The 15,769-nt window shown below is 41.5% G+C and overlaps 2 protein-coding genes across 2 annotated transcripts in view; both read right to left on the bottom strand.

Annotated features, from left to right (window-relative positions):
• ITIH4 (inter-alpha-trypsin inhibitor heavy chain 4) overlaps positions 1-7,217 on the bottom strand; it is a 39,173-nt gene extending 31,956 nt beyond the window's left edge. The window contains exons 1-2 of the mRNA XM_069095407.1: positions 7,137-7,217; positions 6,066-6,226 (exon numbers count right to left, since the gene is read on the bottom strand). Coding sequence (XP_068951508.1) covers positions 6,066-6,226; positions 7,137-7,217 — 242 coding nt within the window. The remainder of the gene's footprint in view (positions 1-6,065; positions 6,227-7,136) is intronic.
• A 7,601-nt stretch (positions 7,218-14,818) lies between these two features.
• Positions 14,819-15,769, bottom strand: part of LOC138166901 (inter-alpha-trypsin inhibitor heavy chain H4-like) — a 30,529-nt gene continuing 29,578 nt past the window's right edge. The window contains exon 23 of the mRNA XM_069095390.1: positions 14,819-15,179. Coding sequence (XP_068951491.1) covers positions 14,819-15,179 — 361 coding nt within the window. The remainder of the gene's footprint in view (positions 15,180-15,769) is intronic.

Here is a 15,769-nt window from a genome sequence, read left to right as displayed (position 1 = left end):
AAGTCAATAGCTAATGAAAGCTTATATTCCATATGAAATTGCCATGGCTAAAATTTATGCGAATTTAACTACACATGTACAACCTATATTGAATTACTTGTCTTCCCAGTGTGGATGGGTGAGGAAGGAAGAAGGGAAAGAATCTGGAGTTTTAAAAACAAATGTTAAAATTGTTTTTTACATGCAACAGGGAAGTAAGATACACCGACAATGGGGTATAGAAATCCATCTTGTTCTACAAGAAAATAAGGGGGGATGGGGGAGGATATAAGAGAGAACAGATTGGGGGAAGGGGTATTCAGTAGGCTTGCTATCTTAGGGTAGGTGGTAGGGAAAAGAAGGGGAGAAAATTTGTAACTCAAAATCTTGTGGAAATGAATGTTGAAAACTAAAAAATAAATAAAAATTTTAAAGTCTAACAAATTTTTGCTAATTAAATAAAATGTTGAAAATTTTTATTCATTTCATTTCTTGAAAATATGCATAGTTATGATATTGCCTATGTGTCCAGATTTTAGGGACACCCTGTATATTAGGAAGAGGAGAGAACAGGAGCAGGGAAACCAAAGAGAAGGCCATTGCCAGAGAACAGGTAAGAAATGATAGGGTTCTAACCTAGGGTGTTGGCCATGTGAGTGGAAAGGAGGCAGATGCCAGAGATGGTATTGGGACAACATCAAAAAGATGTGACAAGTGAGTGAAAAGAGAGAGCAGATTTTTCTGAAAGGTGACTGGTTCTGTGAACCAGGTTGGCTAGGGTAGACCAGAATGACGATACCCTCAAAACAAATAGGGACTTAGGAGGCTGCCTCATTGCGCTGTGGAGGTGACTCTGGTCCTGAAGGTTATGCTAGTGGCATACAAGCCCTGAAAGTTTCTGTCGTACTAGTAATGTTTGATGCATCGTCCAGGAATGTACTGAGATTGTTTCCTGAAGCTCTTCTTAGTGGAGAGAGGCTCATCACCAGTAGGTTGGCCGTTTGGTGATGAATTCTTTGGCCATAGGAAACTATGAAACGATAAACAAATACACAACGACTCTTAGTCCTGTGTGTCTTTTCTGTCCAAAGTGACAAAATGGCAGAGAAGGAAGCGAGTGCTTGGTTGTTGTCCTTCGCTCTTGAAGAGGGCCAAAATGATATCACTGGGTCAGAGTCGAGGCACAGCGGCTGATCAGACCAGTAAGAGCTCAGAATGCTCTACCACAGCACAGGCACAGATAGTGCATGTGAACATTTGGGGTGGATTCTCTAAAGTTGTGCATCTCGCGTCTCCTTTGAGCTACTTCAATTCTGCTTTGCTTATAGAGCACAGGACCTTTTCTGATGAGAGCACCCCATGCTGGATGCTACCAACCATGCAGTTTTTAGACTATCTATAAACTAACATGTGTCTCGGTACTCTACCTACCCAATAATTAATGAATCAACATACTGCTAAAGGAGTGGCAGCATAACAATGTTGGCATTCTTGCTATAAGTTAAACCAGAGGGAAGTTGCAACTAGATGGAAGGGTCCTCATAGGTACTTCTTGTAGACAAAGAAGGGAGTTGGTAGAATTAGTTTTATTGTATGCTTCTTGGCTTCATGGGATAGTCAATCAAGCACTAAACATTTATTAAGCATCTACTATAGGTCAGGTACTGTGCTAAATGCTAAAGATACACAATGAGACAAAAGACAGTCTCTGCTCTCAAGGAGCTTACAATCTAATGGAGGAGAAAACATGAAAACAAATAATATATGAAGCAAGCTATACACAAGATAAATAGGAAATAAAATTAACAGAGGGAAAGCACTAAAATTAAGAAAGTTGGGGAAAGGCTTCCAAGGAAAAGATGAGATTTTATTTGGGACTTAAAAGGAAGAGAGGGAAACAGAATGCAGAGCAGAAGGAAAACATTCCAGGCACGAGGGACAGCTAAAGAAAATTCTTGGAGCCAAGAGAAGGAGTGGCTTGTTTGTGAAGCAGCCAAGAGTCAGTCATTGCATCAAGGAGTATATGTTGGGGAGTAAGATGTAAGAAGGTGGATCAAATTCTCCAAATTAATTCAGCATATACTTTGATAGTCAACTTCATTGCAAAGGCAGAAATAGGTAAAAATGGGGAAAATTATATTAGAAATCATGGGTCAGAAATAAGAAATAAGAAAAACCAGAGAGACTTTGTAGACTGCACAGAAGCTTCCTGACTACATCACTAATATTTTTTTTGAGAAAAGGATCAGTAGTTAGTAGATATGGTGAATGTTGAATTACAGCCACCAAAATAAAATTGACAATTTTAATGGACAGGAAAAGACCCGTTATTGACATAGAAGTTACCCCTGAGTAGCTAGCATTTTAGTAGCACTTTTTAAGATTTGCAAAGTGTTTTCCATATGTTACCTTGTTTGATCCTCACAACAACTCTATTAGGTAGGTATTATTATTATGCCCATTTTACAGATGAGAAAACTGAGTCTGAGAGGAGTTAAGTGACTTGTCCAGCCTCACATATCTGAGGAAGAATTCAAATTCAGGTTTTTCTGGCTCCAGGTTCATCACTCTGTCTACTATGTCACCTGACCACCTATGTGTTGTCCAATTGCAGACTCTAGAACAAAGGCTGAGAAAAGGCCAATGGTCTTGGTGATTAAGATCTTGTTAGGAGCCTTAGGACAGAGGAAGAGCAGACCCAAGATCTGCCATCGGGGTATTCAAAGGCTAGGGAGACAGAAGGAATAGGATCAGCCTGACCTGAGAGCTCACAGCTAGAAGAGATACAATCAGAGGAGACTCTGGCTCTACCTTCAGGAAACTTGCTGATTGATTGGGAGAGATCAGTCTCCATGGTCTTTCACTGGGGAGGCTGGGAAGAGACCTAGTAATCTGATGGATTGTTTGGGTTTCTAGGCTGTTCAACTCAACTCAAAAGTATCAGGGGTCTTCTGTGCAGATGTCAAAGGACATTGATAAGACCACTGGGCTGGTGTCTGGAGTATGGCACCATCTGTTGGACAATTATATATTATATTCCTGAGCTAGTTAATTGTAAAGTGTCATCCCTGGCTTCTCTTCTGTACAATTTTTCTTAGTGAGCTCATTAACTCCCATGAACTCAATTTTCACCTCAATGATTCTCAAATCTACTTATACAGTCTCTGCTGACCTCCAGTCTCTAACCTCCAACTGCCTACTGGACATCTCAAACTGGGTGACTTATAGACATCTTAAAATGAACATATCCAAAATTGAACTCATGATCTTTCCCCAACACTGCCCTCTATTGCCTTTGAGGGTACTGCTATTCCTCCAGTCACCGGGGCTTGCAGCCTTCCTCACATCCTCAAGTCCTCATTCTCTCCATATCCACCCACTTGCCAAATGCTATCAAATCTCCATTTGCCATATCTCTCCTATGCACAGTCCCTTCTCTCCACTCACCTCTGATATGGGTCCTCATCACTTCATGCCTGAACTCTTGCGATACTTTCAGGTTGGTCTCCTAGACCCAAGTCTCTCTCTCACTGTAGCCTATCCTCCACTCAGCTGTAAAATTGATCTTCCTAAATTCCAAGTCTGACTATGTCACATACACACCTCCCTATTAATTCCACGTTCATATATAAAATCCCCTATTTGACTTTTAAAACTTTTCATAACTTAGTCCCCTCCTACTTTTCCAGATTTCTTACATCTCACTTTCCCCACATGCTCTACAATCCAGTGTCACTAGCTTCCTTGCATGACATCCCATCTCCTGATTCCATGCATTTTCACTGACTGTTTTCTATGCCTAGAGTTCTCTCCCTCCTCATCTCTGCCTCTTCGCTTCTCTGACTATCTCCAAATCTCATCTAAAATCCCACCTTCTGTAAAAAGCCTTCACTGGTTCCTCCTTAATGCTAATCCCTTCTACCTGAGATTGCCTCCCATTGACTCCATCTATAGAGTTTGCACATATGTTGTATTTCTCATTAGATTGAAAAGTCCTTGAAAGTATGGACTGTTTTTGCCTTTCTTTGTGTTCTCAGCACTTAGCATAGTTCTGTGAACATAGTAGGAGCTTAATAAATGCTTGTGTTGACTAACTGGGTATCTTCAGAAAGGGGGAAATGTTAAGGGACTTGAAGGGAAAGGAGAAGGGAGGTCCCGTGGAAGAAGGAGTAACCAACACAGGCAGGCAATCGTCAAATCCCAGAGGTGAATGGGTCCTCAGAGGTCCTAGTGAATCCCAATCATGGGGCTGGCTGACTCCCTTTGTAGCTTCCTCCCCTCTTGCCTACTCTTGATTGTCCTCCCCCCCCTCCAGGCACTCTTTCTGCCCATTTCACTGAATTCCCAGGCTCTTCTTGAACAAATGAGACACCTGCTCAGAGGGAGAAGAGCAGATGGACTCAGTGATTTCTAATATGGTTGTTGCCTGAGGGTCTCCTCTGTCCTTGTCAATCTCATTCTCTCAATGGGCTTTAATCACCACCTCTGGGAGGATGATGCCAAACTAGGTCTCCAGCTCTAACCACTGTACTGAGCTCTAGATCCTCATCTTCATCTACCTGAAAGCCATCTCTACCTGTATGGTCCATCTACACCTGAAACATGCAGGTAGAGATAACGTCCCCAAACCGAGCTCACTAATTTTCCCCTCACACCTGCTTCTCCTGCTCACCTCATTATTTTTCTCTGCATACCATTCACTCAGCCACTTATGTTTGTAACTTTGGGGTTATCTTGAACTATTCTCTCTCCTCACCTCTCATAACCAATTAATTACTAAGTCTCATTTAGTTTACTTTGGAATATTGTCTCCTGTCCCTCCCTCCTCACTCACCACCAATATCCTAGGATTTCAGAGTATGTAACAGGTTCCCATACTGAGCTCCATGAGAGCAGAAGATGTGACTTGACCAGGGCAGAAGATAGAAATATTATTTCCTTCATTTGGACCCAATGCTCTTAATACAGCCTCAAATTGTGCTGACATTTTGACTGCTATATTAATTTTATTGAGCTTGCAGTCCAGTAAGACTCCCAGATCTTTTTCAATGTTTAGTTCTTATCTTGTTCTAAGGCATATTTATCCCTATTATATTTAAACTAAAATAAATTTCTGTTACATTTCAACTGCTAGTTTCAATTTATTCTTATTGTTCTAGCCCCTAAGTGATCACTTTGAAACTTAATTCTTCTGTTGTCCAATATATTAAGTACCTCTCCCATCTTTCTATCATCTGAAAAGGCACTAAACAGTCCCCTATGTTTTCATCTGTGTCATTGATAGAAATTTTGTACAGAACATGGAGATTACATTTCTAACCAAGCAAATGGAGAGATTTTTAGGTCATGTATCTGGCAGAATACCACCAGGTATTTAGAGAGCTGGCATTCCCTATTATTATTCTATTTTGTCTCTGGGCCAGTTTCTTGATTTTTAGGTAGCCTGGTGAAATGAAAAGAGCACCATACTTGTATTTGGAAAATGTGTATTCAAGATACTTTATTGCTGTATAACCTTGTAAATATTGCTCAATTTCTCTGAGCCTCTGTTTCTTTAACTGCAAAGTGGTAATATCATCATTTGTAATGAATATCTCTAACAGTTGTTCTGAGGACAATACTCTAAAAACTTTAAATTAATATAAGAATCTATTACTATTAGAAAAGTATCATCTATGCTCTCCATCTGGTCAGGCAGTTTGTAGTATACTCCCATAGGAATAGTTTTTCTCTTTCTCTTTCCTTTATTCTTATCTAATTTTTTTTCCACCTAAATTTCTTTCTTGGGCCCATATATTTCCATGCAGATACAGACTCTCAAATAAATTTTTAAAAAACTAGGTGTGGTATTGCATTACAACATTCTAATTATGAGTCTCATCCCACCAAATCTACATGAGTCACATGAATTATTTATATCCTTGTACTAAAATGTCAAGTTCATTCTGTTCATTACCCATACTCCACATATTAGTGTATATACATCAGGTCATGAGCCCTGTTCCTGACACTCTTCATAAGAGAGTTGGGGAGCAGACAATGTTGAAGTATGAAGGGAAATGGAAGAGCTGAGTATCAGTACCTACATGGAGAAATTGGTGATGAAGGCTGTCTGGGGCATCTCCACCTGGAAGGTGGCCTCTTGGGCTTGTTCTGCCTTATTGACCACATGGCTGGTGATGGTGGTGTGGGCAAATCGTGATGTGATCCTGGAGTCCATGGTGAGACTATAGATGTCAATGCCATCCTAGGGTATGAATGATACCAGGAGAGGGAGACACAATGGAAAGATTTCTGGTAGTCTCTGCTAGCCCTCAGTTTTTCCCCTACTTCAGACAGTTCCCTGACCCTGTCAAGCCAATTACAAACCAATGGGTCACTATGGGCATCAGGTAATAGTGCAGTATAACCCATCTCCATTGCTAGGGACACAATTTAAAGCCTACGAATGGGGGGAGCAGGAGTGGGAAGGCTGAGCTGTATTGGCAAATTTAAAGAGTTCTAGCCCTGGTTATGCTGACTCATTTGGCAAATTAGGTCAAAACATTTAATGTTTCTGGACCTTTGTCTCTCACTATGGAAGATGGGGGTTGATCATCATCAAGGGCTGATGACAGCATAGGTAAGGGAAGGCTAGAAGAATTTCGGGAGTGAGCACAGAGCCTTTGAAACCCCAAGACTTCTCCCCCTCTACCCTAGGGAAGTGCCATTCTCTTAATAAAGAAGACAAGTCTTAATCAAGTATCCAGGGTTTATGCTAGAGCTGCTCACTGATCCAAGGTCTATGGCAGTTTGGTACTGGCCTTCTGCAAAAACAACTCACTAAACTTCTGGGTTATTTAGTCACCCACCCACCCACTAACCCCCCCCCTCCCACACACACACACACATACACACACACATAACCACCACCATCATTTAGTTGTCCTACAACACTTCCAGGTCCCTGGTATACCCTATCTAGACCTCCCCCAGAATATTCAACCCAAAGGCCCCTCCAGATAGACTCAACACTACACATACACATACCCTCCTATTTCTATATATGAATACACTTCTAAATATTTGTGCCAGTATAAATTCACAAATATGCAGTCATACATGCTCATGAAGATACACACACACACACACACACACACACACACACACAGAGGTACCTCCTGGGCAGCAACAGGGCTAAAGGAGGCCAGCAAAAGAAAGAGAATGGCAAGTAGCAGAGTATGAGCTAGAGTCTCCATCCTGATTGTGTAGGGATAGGAGGGGCCAGAATTTAGAAGTTTCTATGAATTAGTTTACTCTCCCTTCCTCCCTTCCCTCACCTTGCTCCATCCCTGACCCTAGGGGGTAGATTCCAGGAAGTTGGTGCCAAGGTGGTAGATATTTACTAACCAAATTCAATAGGTCCACCTCCCAGAGAGACTTTGATCTATTGAGAAAGACCTTCCCCTCCTCCCCCAAGACAGGAAGGCTTGGAACAGACTCTCCCTGTACTGACAATGGTCAGACCACACCATCCATTGACCTTCCCTTTCTCAGTCTCATTTTCTAGGCCACAGGATTCTTTTTCAACTCTAGCACTTCAGCTAGGTCACACTGGGTTGGGAAACAGAGTGACACAAGGAAGGAAGAGTAATGGGCTTGCAACACATTCAGAAGGCAATAGTGTCAAGGTCAATTTAATTCAATACAAAAGAATTTGTATTGAAGACTTCTAAGGTGGATCCCCCAGAGACTAGCCCAAGTTTGAAGTACTCTATGGGTCTACATCTCCAATAATCATAACATAGGAGCCCCCACCAATGTATTTAATTTAATTGTCAGCCAGAGGACACAGTTAGTTCAAAGCAAAGGCATTTAATGAATAACATAGTAATAAAATATATAGTAATATATAGAGGAAGAAATCATAAAATATTTCCCTATAAACACAAGGCAAGCTCTCCCACAAATATACACGCCATCTATGGGAAGATATAAGGAACATGTGCAGAGGGAACACACTGAGGGAATAGGGAACATTTGTGGCCAGCATGCACTTATGTGGGCAATTCTCATTTCTGATGTCTTTTGGTGATACTTTCATTCTCTTCCCCTTGGGGGCACTGTCTCTACCAAATGTTGCTTCACCACACATGAAGCTTATGCTAGAGTCTTCAGTGAATACATGGTCTCTATCAGACACTGTCAAGTACAGCCCCAGTGGATCCTGCCCACAGAACTTCTCTGCTTCTAGTTTCTGACTTTAGTTAAAGGCCTTGGCTTTAATGCTATGTCTTCCTCATAGAAAGAGTGGACCCTGTTGTGCTTTTTAAGTTCAAAGACCTGAGTCTTTTTAAAAGTCTGTTTAAAAAATTAGTAGCCCCCCCCTCCACCAGAAGATCTGCAGCAGCCCCCTTAGAAACAGAGCAGAACAGAACAAAGCAGCTTCTTTGATTCTCCCCCTAAGAGGTGACCTGTATTGTTACCCTCAAAGGCTTGGTCAGAGCCCCTCATTTTCAGGAGGAGATGCTTTGCCACAGGCATGAAGCTCTTTAGAATAAAGGGAAGAGATGTCCCAAGATCAACAGCTAGTTCTCTCAAGCAGAACTTCCTGACCCAGGAACTTGGGTCTCTGTCAAAAATCTTACTCTTGCTCAGGGTGAGCCTTCTGTATGCTTCCTGATTTTAATCTTTGAAGGTTAGACTATACTTTGTCACCCCCTATGTAGTAGCTACTTTCACCCCCAAATTTCCAAGAGCTCTGAGTTGCCATAGTCCCAGGCATTTCCATGGGGTCAGACTTGGCCACTTGCCTCCACTTTTCTGGTTTTGGCCTGGAATTTTCTCTAGGGGCCATCCTAGGTACCAGACTGGGCCACCTACCTGATTTCCAGCCTCAGTCTTCAGCCCAGGGCCCTTTCTAGCATTTCTTCAACCTCTCCTGAAACCATACTTTGGCTGTCAGCTTTCCTTCAGGCTTCTGTCATAACCCCCTCCTAAACCACCTTCTACTGTCATCTCCTGTCTCCCCACCAGAGTTCCATAGGCCATAACTCTTCCTGTTTCTGCCCGCTCTGAAGTTGGCCTCCCAAGTCACAACATCACACCTGCCTATAAAGCTGGATTTTGAGGAATTACTTTAACAATCTAATCCCTCACCTCCTTCAGTTGACCTCACTCCAATTACTTATACTCCACTTGAACTCACTTCCCAAGGGCTAGCATACTTCCATTCTCTTATAGACTCCCAAATCCTAGTGACTCTATACTTGCTATCTGTGTACAAACCCATTCCCCATTTCCCAGCTGCCTACTCCCTTACTCCAATACCCCTCAACCTTTCTCCCCCATTCCAGACCTGCCTGTTTTTTCCACTATGGTCTCTGGAATGTCTTCCACAGTTAACAAACTTCTCTTCCTCCTGAACCATTTCTCTTCTCGTTCCTTCAGCCTTCTGACACTCACAACAACTGACTTCCTTCTGAAGATATTGAATCCCTACCCCTCCTTTTCAGTACTCTTCTCCCAACCCCCTCTGACCCACTAGTCATGGTGAGGAACTTGGAACTCTTTGTTTCTCATTGCCATTTCCAGACTCTCCCTCTTTTTGGTGTTCATCCAGTTCAAATTTATCACCCAATCCAGAACCCGGTGCTTGCTACCTACTGACCTACAGACATCCTCTTTTCTATCTCAGTGAGTATAGTGACTAGCTCACAGTCTTTCTGTCCCAACTCCTTCCCTCAGACTAGAGGATTTCAATATGATACCAATGGTCTCTCAAACGCCCTTATCAATCTTCTCAATTCCCATGACCTATTCATGCATTTCAAGTCTGCTACATACACAAGAGGCTATACCCTTGCTCTTGCCATCCCCCAAAACTGTTCTACTTCCATGTTCATGAACTCTAAAACTCCCTTTTCTGGTCATAATCTTTTATCATGCCTACTTTCCCTATGCCTTATGACCCCGACCCTCTTTTCCATCTTCACTGTAACCTCCATTCCTTCCATCTCTTTGTCCTTTCTCAAGCCATTATCTCTGGACTGTACTCTTGTGGTAGCAACTGCACTGGCACAAAGGGTGGGCTGCTAGCACAGGTTCTTTGATCTGCTTTTCTAAAGGAAAGACAGCTTTAAAGGGGTTAACGATCTTACTTTAATTAACAGACAGATAAGTACAGATAAGTAGAAAGAGAGTATCCGAGAGAGAATCCAATAGACAGGGAACCAAGTGTGTAAACAGAAAAATACAACCACCTGCATACACCACCATTATAGGAGAGCACCAACATCTGAGTGGTGGTGGGGGGGGAGGGAGGGGCTTTTAACAAATGACCATGTAGAGTCCCATCCACGGAATCAAAAGGTCCTTCTTATGAGCGAGTCCCCAAAGTAAAATACCAATCTCCCAGTATATATGGTTTTCAACCAATAGACTCAGAGCCAGAAGGCATCACAACCCTCCTGACTCAGTGCCTAATTAGCTTAGTACCAAAAGGTGTGAAAGCCTCCCCACAAGCAAGCCTCCCCCTAAGCAAACTCCTCCTTAGGCAAATTCCTCCCCCAGTGGACTCTATGTGACTCAGGATATCACAGCCATGAAAACAGCAAGACATCCATGATTGACATGTGGTCACATAAGCCTATTAATGGTCAGGGAAGATCTTCCTATTCTATTAACATCACAACTCTCCACTCTTCCCTGTCTTGAGCCTTCAGTGACTCAGTTAAACTCTATGCTATACCCTTGAATCCTTTGCCCCTCGTGGGAGGAACATCTTAAGCTTTCTTTCCATGTAGGTGAGGCTAATTTTTCCTTAAAAGATATCGAGATATTCCTCAAGACTTGGTTGGCTCAGGGGTCTAAGGGCTTAGACAGTAGATATCATTTTATGCAGGTGCTGACCTGCAGACAAAATAGCCAAAGGACCGAGGATGGGAGGATTGTTCCTAGAGATTTGACTGGTTGATCACAATAGTTAACACAGGCAAGGGAGCTACTAGCTTTGATTGTCTGAATCAACTAGTATTCGTTCAACTCCTGTTCTTGTAGAATATCATTCTTTTCTGCTATGGCTAAGTAAAATACCTTTTGTTAATGGTTGAATGACTTAGTGAGTGTCTCACTTTGTTCCAAAATCTAACCTAAAATTCCAGGAGATTGGCCTGAGTCAGACCCAGACCAGAACACTTTTTCATATGATCAATCATGTTTTCCCTAATCCCAACCCTGGATACTTCCAACATCCACCTTTTTTACTTCTACTCACACACCACTGATTGGAGTTGGAGAAAATCAGAAAATTGGGCTCATTGAATCCACCATAAATTTATACTACATAATCTCAACTGTTTCCTTCACTGCAGCAAAGCAGTCCTTCTACACCAGAGGTGTCAAACATGTAAGCAACACTCTCAAACACAGCCTGAACCAGATTAAAATGTAATTTGGAAATATTTAAAAATAAATAAAAATAATAGAACATATATAACATTACATTTTATTTTCTTAATTTAATTTTTATTTTGAATTCCTAGTTCTATCCCTCCCCCATCCTTTGAAAAGGTAAGAAATATGATACTTATTATGTATGGAAAGTCATTCAAAACCTGTTTCCATAACCTCCATAGAGATTAGTGACTCTATTTCTATATGAGTTTGATACCACTGTTCTATACTTCTTTAATTACTTGGACCTCAAAGATCCAAGGATATAGCTGATCTGAGCCAAATGAGTTGAATTTATCAAAGGCAACTGATACTTTCTTACTATAACCTAACTTAGCTTGGGTTTTAGTTCCATTAGTCATTTGCTTGTGTTATTCTCAAGGTAAGGGGTTATTCTTTGCGGAGAAGACAAATATAATAATAACCGAGTAATTGTACCTTCTCTCTATTGCCAGTTATCATCATCCTATCTACGGGTCTCATTCTTTCTTTGATTCTACTTTTTCTCCTAATATAGCTTGAAAAAATTTCTTGTTTGTTGACTTTAGCTTACCTCATCAGTCTTAACTCATTCTAGAATTAACATTCCTACTTTTACAGAGTGTGGTCATGCCACGCCCCCCATATTTATCTTCTATTACCCAGCTTTGTTTCTTTCCTCTGTATATTTCTTTTGAAAATTGAAATCAATTGATAAGTTCCTCATGCATCCACATTGTTCTCTTCAGACAAAACCTGTTTTCCTTCTTCATGGGAATTGTTCCCTTTTGCATCTTCAGAAATTATATACTTTAACACCTCTCATTCATCTTGGGCTGACATTCTCTGAAATATAGAGAATCCTACTTACTTTTCCTCCAAAGACTTTGAAATCTACTTTCCTAGTATATAGGGTATATATAAGACTGAAGATATTTCATCTATTTCTTTATCATGACCTCTAGGAAAGAGTGGTCACTTCTCTTCAAAGTTCTCAACATTTCCATTGTAACCACCAAATTTGTCCTGTGTGTGACAATAAAATCAAGAATATAATTTCCACTTATTGGTTATACGAGCTTTTGAAGGATGAAATGATTATTAAGGTAAATCAAGAAGGTATTAGCTGCTCTGCTTTTGGCACAGAGCGAATACCAGCAGATGTCTGGGCATTTACAGTCCCCCATTACTACTATATCATGCCTCTGCACCAGGCTTATCATCTATAGCCAGACTTCTCATCTATTTCCTCCTTCTGTCCAAGTCTTACAATATACTTGAGTAATCAAATCACTACTGTTTCTCCCTCCTTTGATCTTTACCCACACAGTTTCCATGATGCTTCCCTCATCTGATTCCAGGTGTTGAATTTTATACCTCATCAATATATACTGCTAATCCATCCCCAGCCCCCTTTACGTATCATGTTTCTCTTGAATAAGATACATCCATCCAGAGTCATAGTCTTATTTGATGCCTAAACTTTGGGCATTTGTGTAGAGATAATTGAGGCCATGGTTTTTACTACTAGTTCCTCTCTTGGATTTTGTCCTTTGACGAGTCTCCTTTGGCAAAGGATTAAAGCTTATCCTTTCACTAAACTCCTCATTCTACTCCCATTCCCTGCCCTCAGACATCTTTGATGTAAAAACAGTAAACTTAGGGTTTAAACTTAGGGCAGGGTTTAAGCCTGATTGGACAGATAAACCCTTAGACTAATGAGTCAAGTGTTGCTACCTGCAAAGGGCAGGAGATGGGGAGTCGAAAAGAACTTGGCATTCCTCCCTCCCCCAGAATTCCCTCTGGTGTTGGGCTGCATGACAACCAAAATAAATGATTGACAACCTTTAGTTCTTAGTAAACAAGATTAGGTAACTGGTCACCAGCAAACTCTGCTGGTTAAAGCTTAAAAATAAATCAACTATTTGTTGAGTACCTACTATATGTGTGACATTTGGTAGGTGCTAGGGCTACAAAAGAGAACTGAAATAGTTCCTGTCCTCAAGAAGCATAGATTCTCCTGGAGGTGCAATCAGTAAATAGATAAATAAATACAATATAATCTGAAGACCTTTTCAAATATATACTAACTAATGAATGGGGCATCAGAAAGGCTTCTTGTATTATATGGCACCTGAAATGAGCCTCAGATAATCTGGGAGAAGCATTCTACAAATATTGCCTCATTTGATTCTCATGGAGGCAGGTGCTATTGTTGTCCCCATTTGGCAGATGAGGAGACTGAGGTTGGTTGACTTGCCCAGGTTCACACAGTTGCTTGTGGATGTCGAGGCTAGATTTGAATCCAGGCCTTCCTGACTCCAGGTCCAGTTCTCTGTCCATTGTACCACTTAGTTGCCTCAACAATGAAGCAGCCTTCAAGAAAGCCAAAATTTCTAAGAGGCAGAGCCAAAGTAGGAACACATCCCAGACAACAGAGAATTTGCAAACAGGCAGGACTGGACCTGTGATTTCATTTGGTTGTAGGAAAATCTTAGATGAGGAAACTACCAATGCAAGTTAGCACACTCTTTACAATGTATAGCCTTAGAGAGTTGCTTAGAACAGTGAAGTCAAACTTAGAAACAAAAAAGGACCACTAAACTATCCCTGTTGGCTGCATATTGATTTTGAAAACCACAGATGAGCATTATCTATGTTCTATTGTATTTTATTTTATTTTGTTAAATACTTCCCTATTGCAATTAAGGTTAAAAGAAAACCAGTTTAAGAGAATCTGCCTTTAAAAATATTCGTTAAATATTACCTTACTTGTTAAATATTTCCCAATTACTTTTTAATCTGGTGAAGGCTGTACTCTGGGAGTTTTGCCATCAGTGGATGTGTTTGACATCTTGGGCTTAGAGATGTTCAGTCATTTCAGTTGTGTCTGACTCTTCATGACCCCATGGACCTCTGTCCACGAGGTTTTCTTGGCAAATATACTGGAGTGGTTTGCCATTACCCTCTCTTGTGTATTGAGGCAAAAAAAGGTTGAGTGACTTGCCCAAGATCACACAGCTAAGAAGTTTCTAAGACTGGATTTGAGCTCAGTTCTTCCTGACTCCAAGCCCAGCTCTCTCTTCACTGTATCACCTAGCTGCCTCTAGGCTTAGAGTACTGAGAGTTTTAGTAATTTATCCCCAGTTACATAGCTTGTGTGTCAAAGGCAAGATAAGCTTGGGCTCCCAACCCTTAGGCCAGTTTTCCCTGGCTTCCTCTCAATGGCATGTCGAAATCAGGAAAAAAACTAGTGGGCCAGTTTGGAATGGAAAGCACATGAATGGGAGTAATAGGAAATAAATCTAGAAAGACCAATTGGAGTCATATTGTGTCAGGTTTATACTTTCTATCAATTACTGAAGATGATTAGATAATCACTGACGATGTAGCCATTAAAACAGAGAAAGTTGTCTTATAATCACAATTAATTGTAATTATTAAATGATAGAGCCATGAGTGTGAGAGACACTGCGGCAGTCACAAGATGTCGGAGGGGGTGCACGTGACCTCTGAGGGGCAGGAGCTTGGAGATGTGGAGGCCAACTCTGCTGGGCTGTAAAGGCCGACATGGCATTGAGCGCAGGGCCGTGGGGGACGACTCTGCTGGGTTGGGAAAGGCCAACATGGCATCGAGCGTGCCCCATAAACACAGACTCCTCTTAACACATACTCCTTTGCCCTGCACTCGGGAGAGTGCGCGATTGGCTCCCACATGTCTTGTGGTGGGGTGGCGGCTGGAGGGGGTGCATGTGGCTTTCTGAGGGACGTTGTTGGGACAGCTTTGCCTGGGGGTTAACGAACCAGGAACAAGGAAGTTTCAGGAACAGTGATGCAAGAGTAATACTCTATGTGGCAGTGCCTAAAGGACTTCCGTGAAGGACTTTGCTCCTTTGTCTCATACGACGTACTCGGGAAAGAACATGATTGGCCCCCACAAGGCATGCCCCTGCAAGGTTTATAAATAGGGGAGATAGAGGAAGTTAGTTAGTTAGTTATGCTTCCTGTTTGCTTGCCGTGCAGTTAAGATGTAACCGAATAAACAGCTTCACATCATACTTTCCATGTCCTGGGTGTTCTGTGGGGGTAAGCTCTTCTTGGAGACAAGAAGCCGGAGACGAGACATGGCCGGAGTTGGGAGTGAGATCCCAACAATGAAAAAAATAAATAAATCAGCTGAACAAGAACAGATGGGCAAGCTAGAGCTAAACAGCACATGGTAAAAAAGAAAAAGACCTAGGGATGGCATCTCTTGAAAGGTTGTTGTGGGGAGGTCCATGTGAGTGTTATGTAAATGTGTTTTGATATTTTTAGCAGATTGGAAGCTCTGGAGTAGGATATTAAAATTTGGGGGCCATATTTTAGGAAGACTATTGAC

The sequence above is a fragment of the Petaurus breviceps genome, unplaced genomic scaffold (genome assembly GCF_028583685.1).
Source record: "Petaurus breviceps papuanus isolate PSGF00001 unplaced genomic scaffold, PetGlider_PUasm1.0 227, whole genome shotgun sequence".
NCBI classification, from domain to species: Eukaryota; Metazoa; Chordata; class Mammalia; order Diprotodontia; family Petauridae; genus Petaurus; species Petaurus breviceps.
Note: the sequence above shows the minus strand (reverse complement) of the source record. Positions and strands in the feature narration are given on the sequence as shown.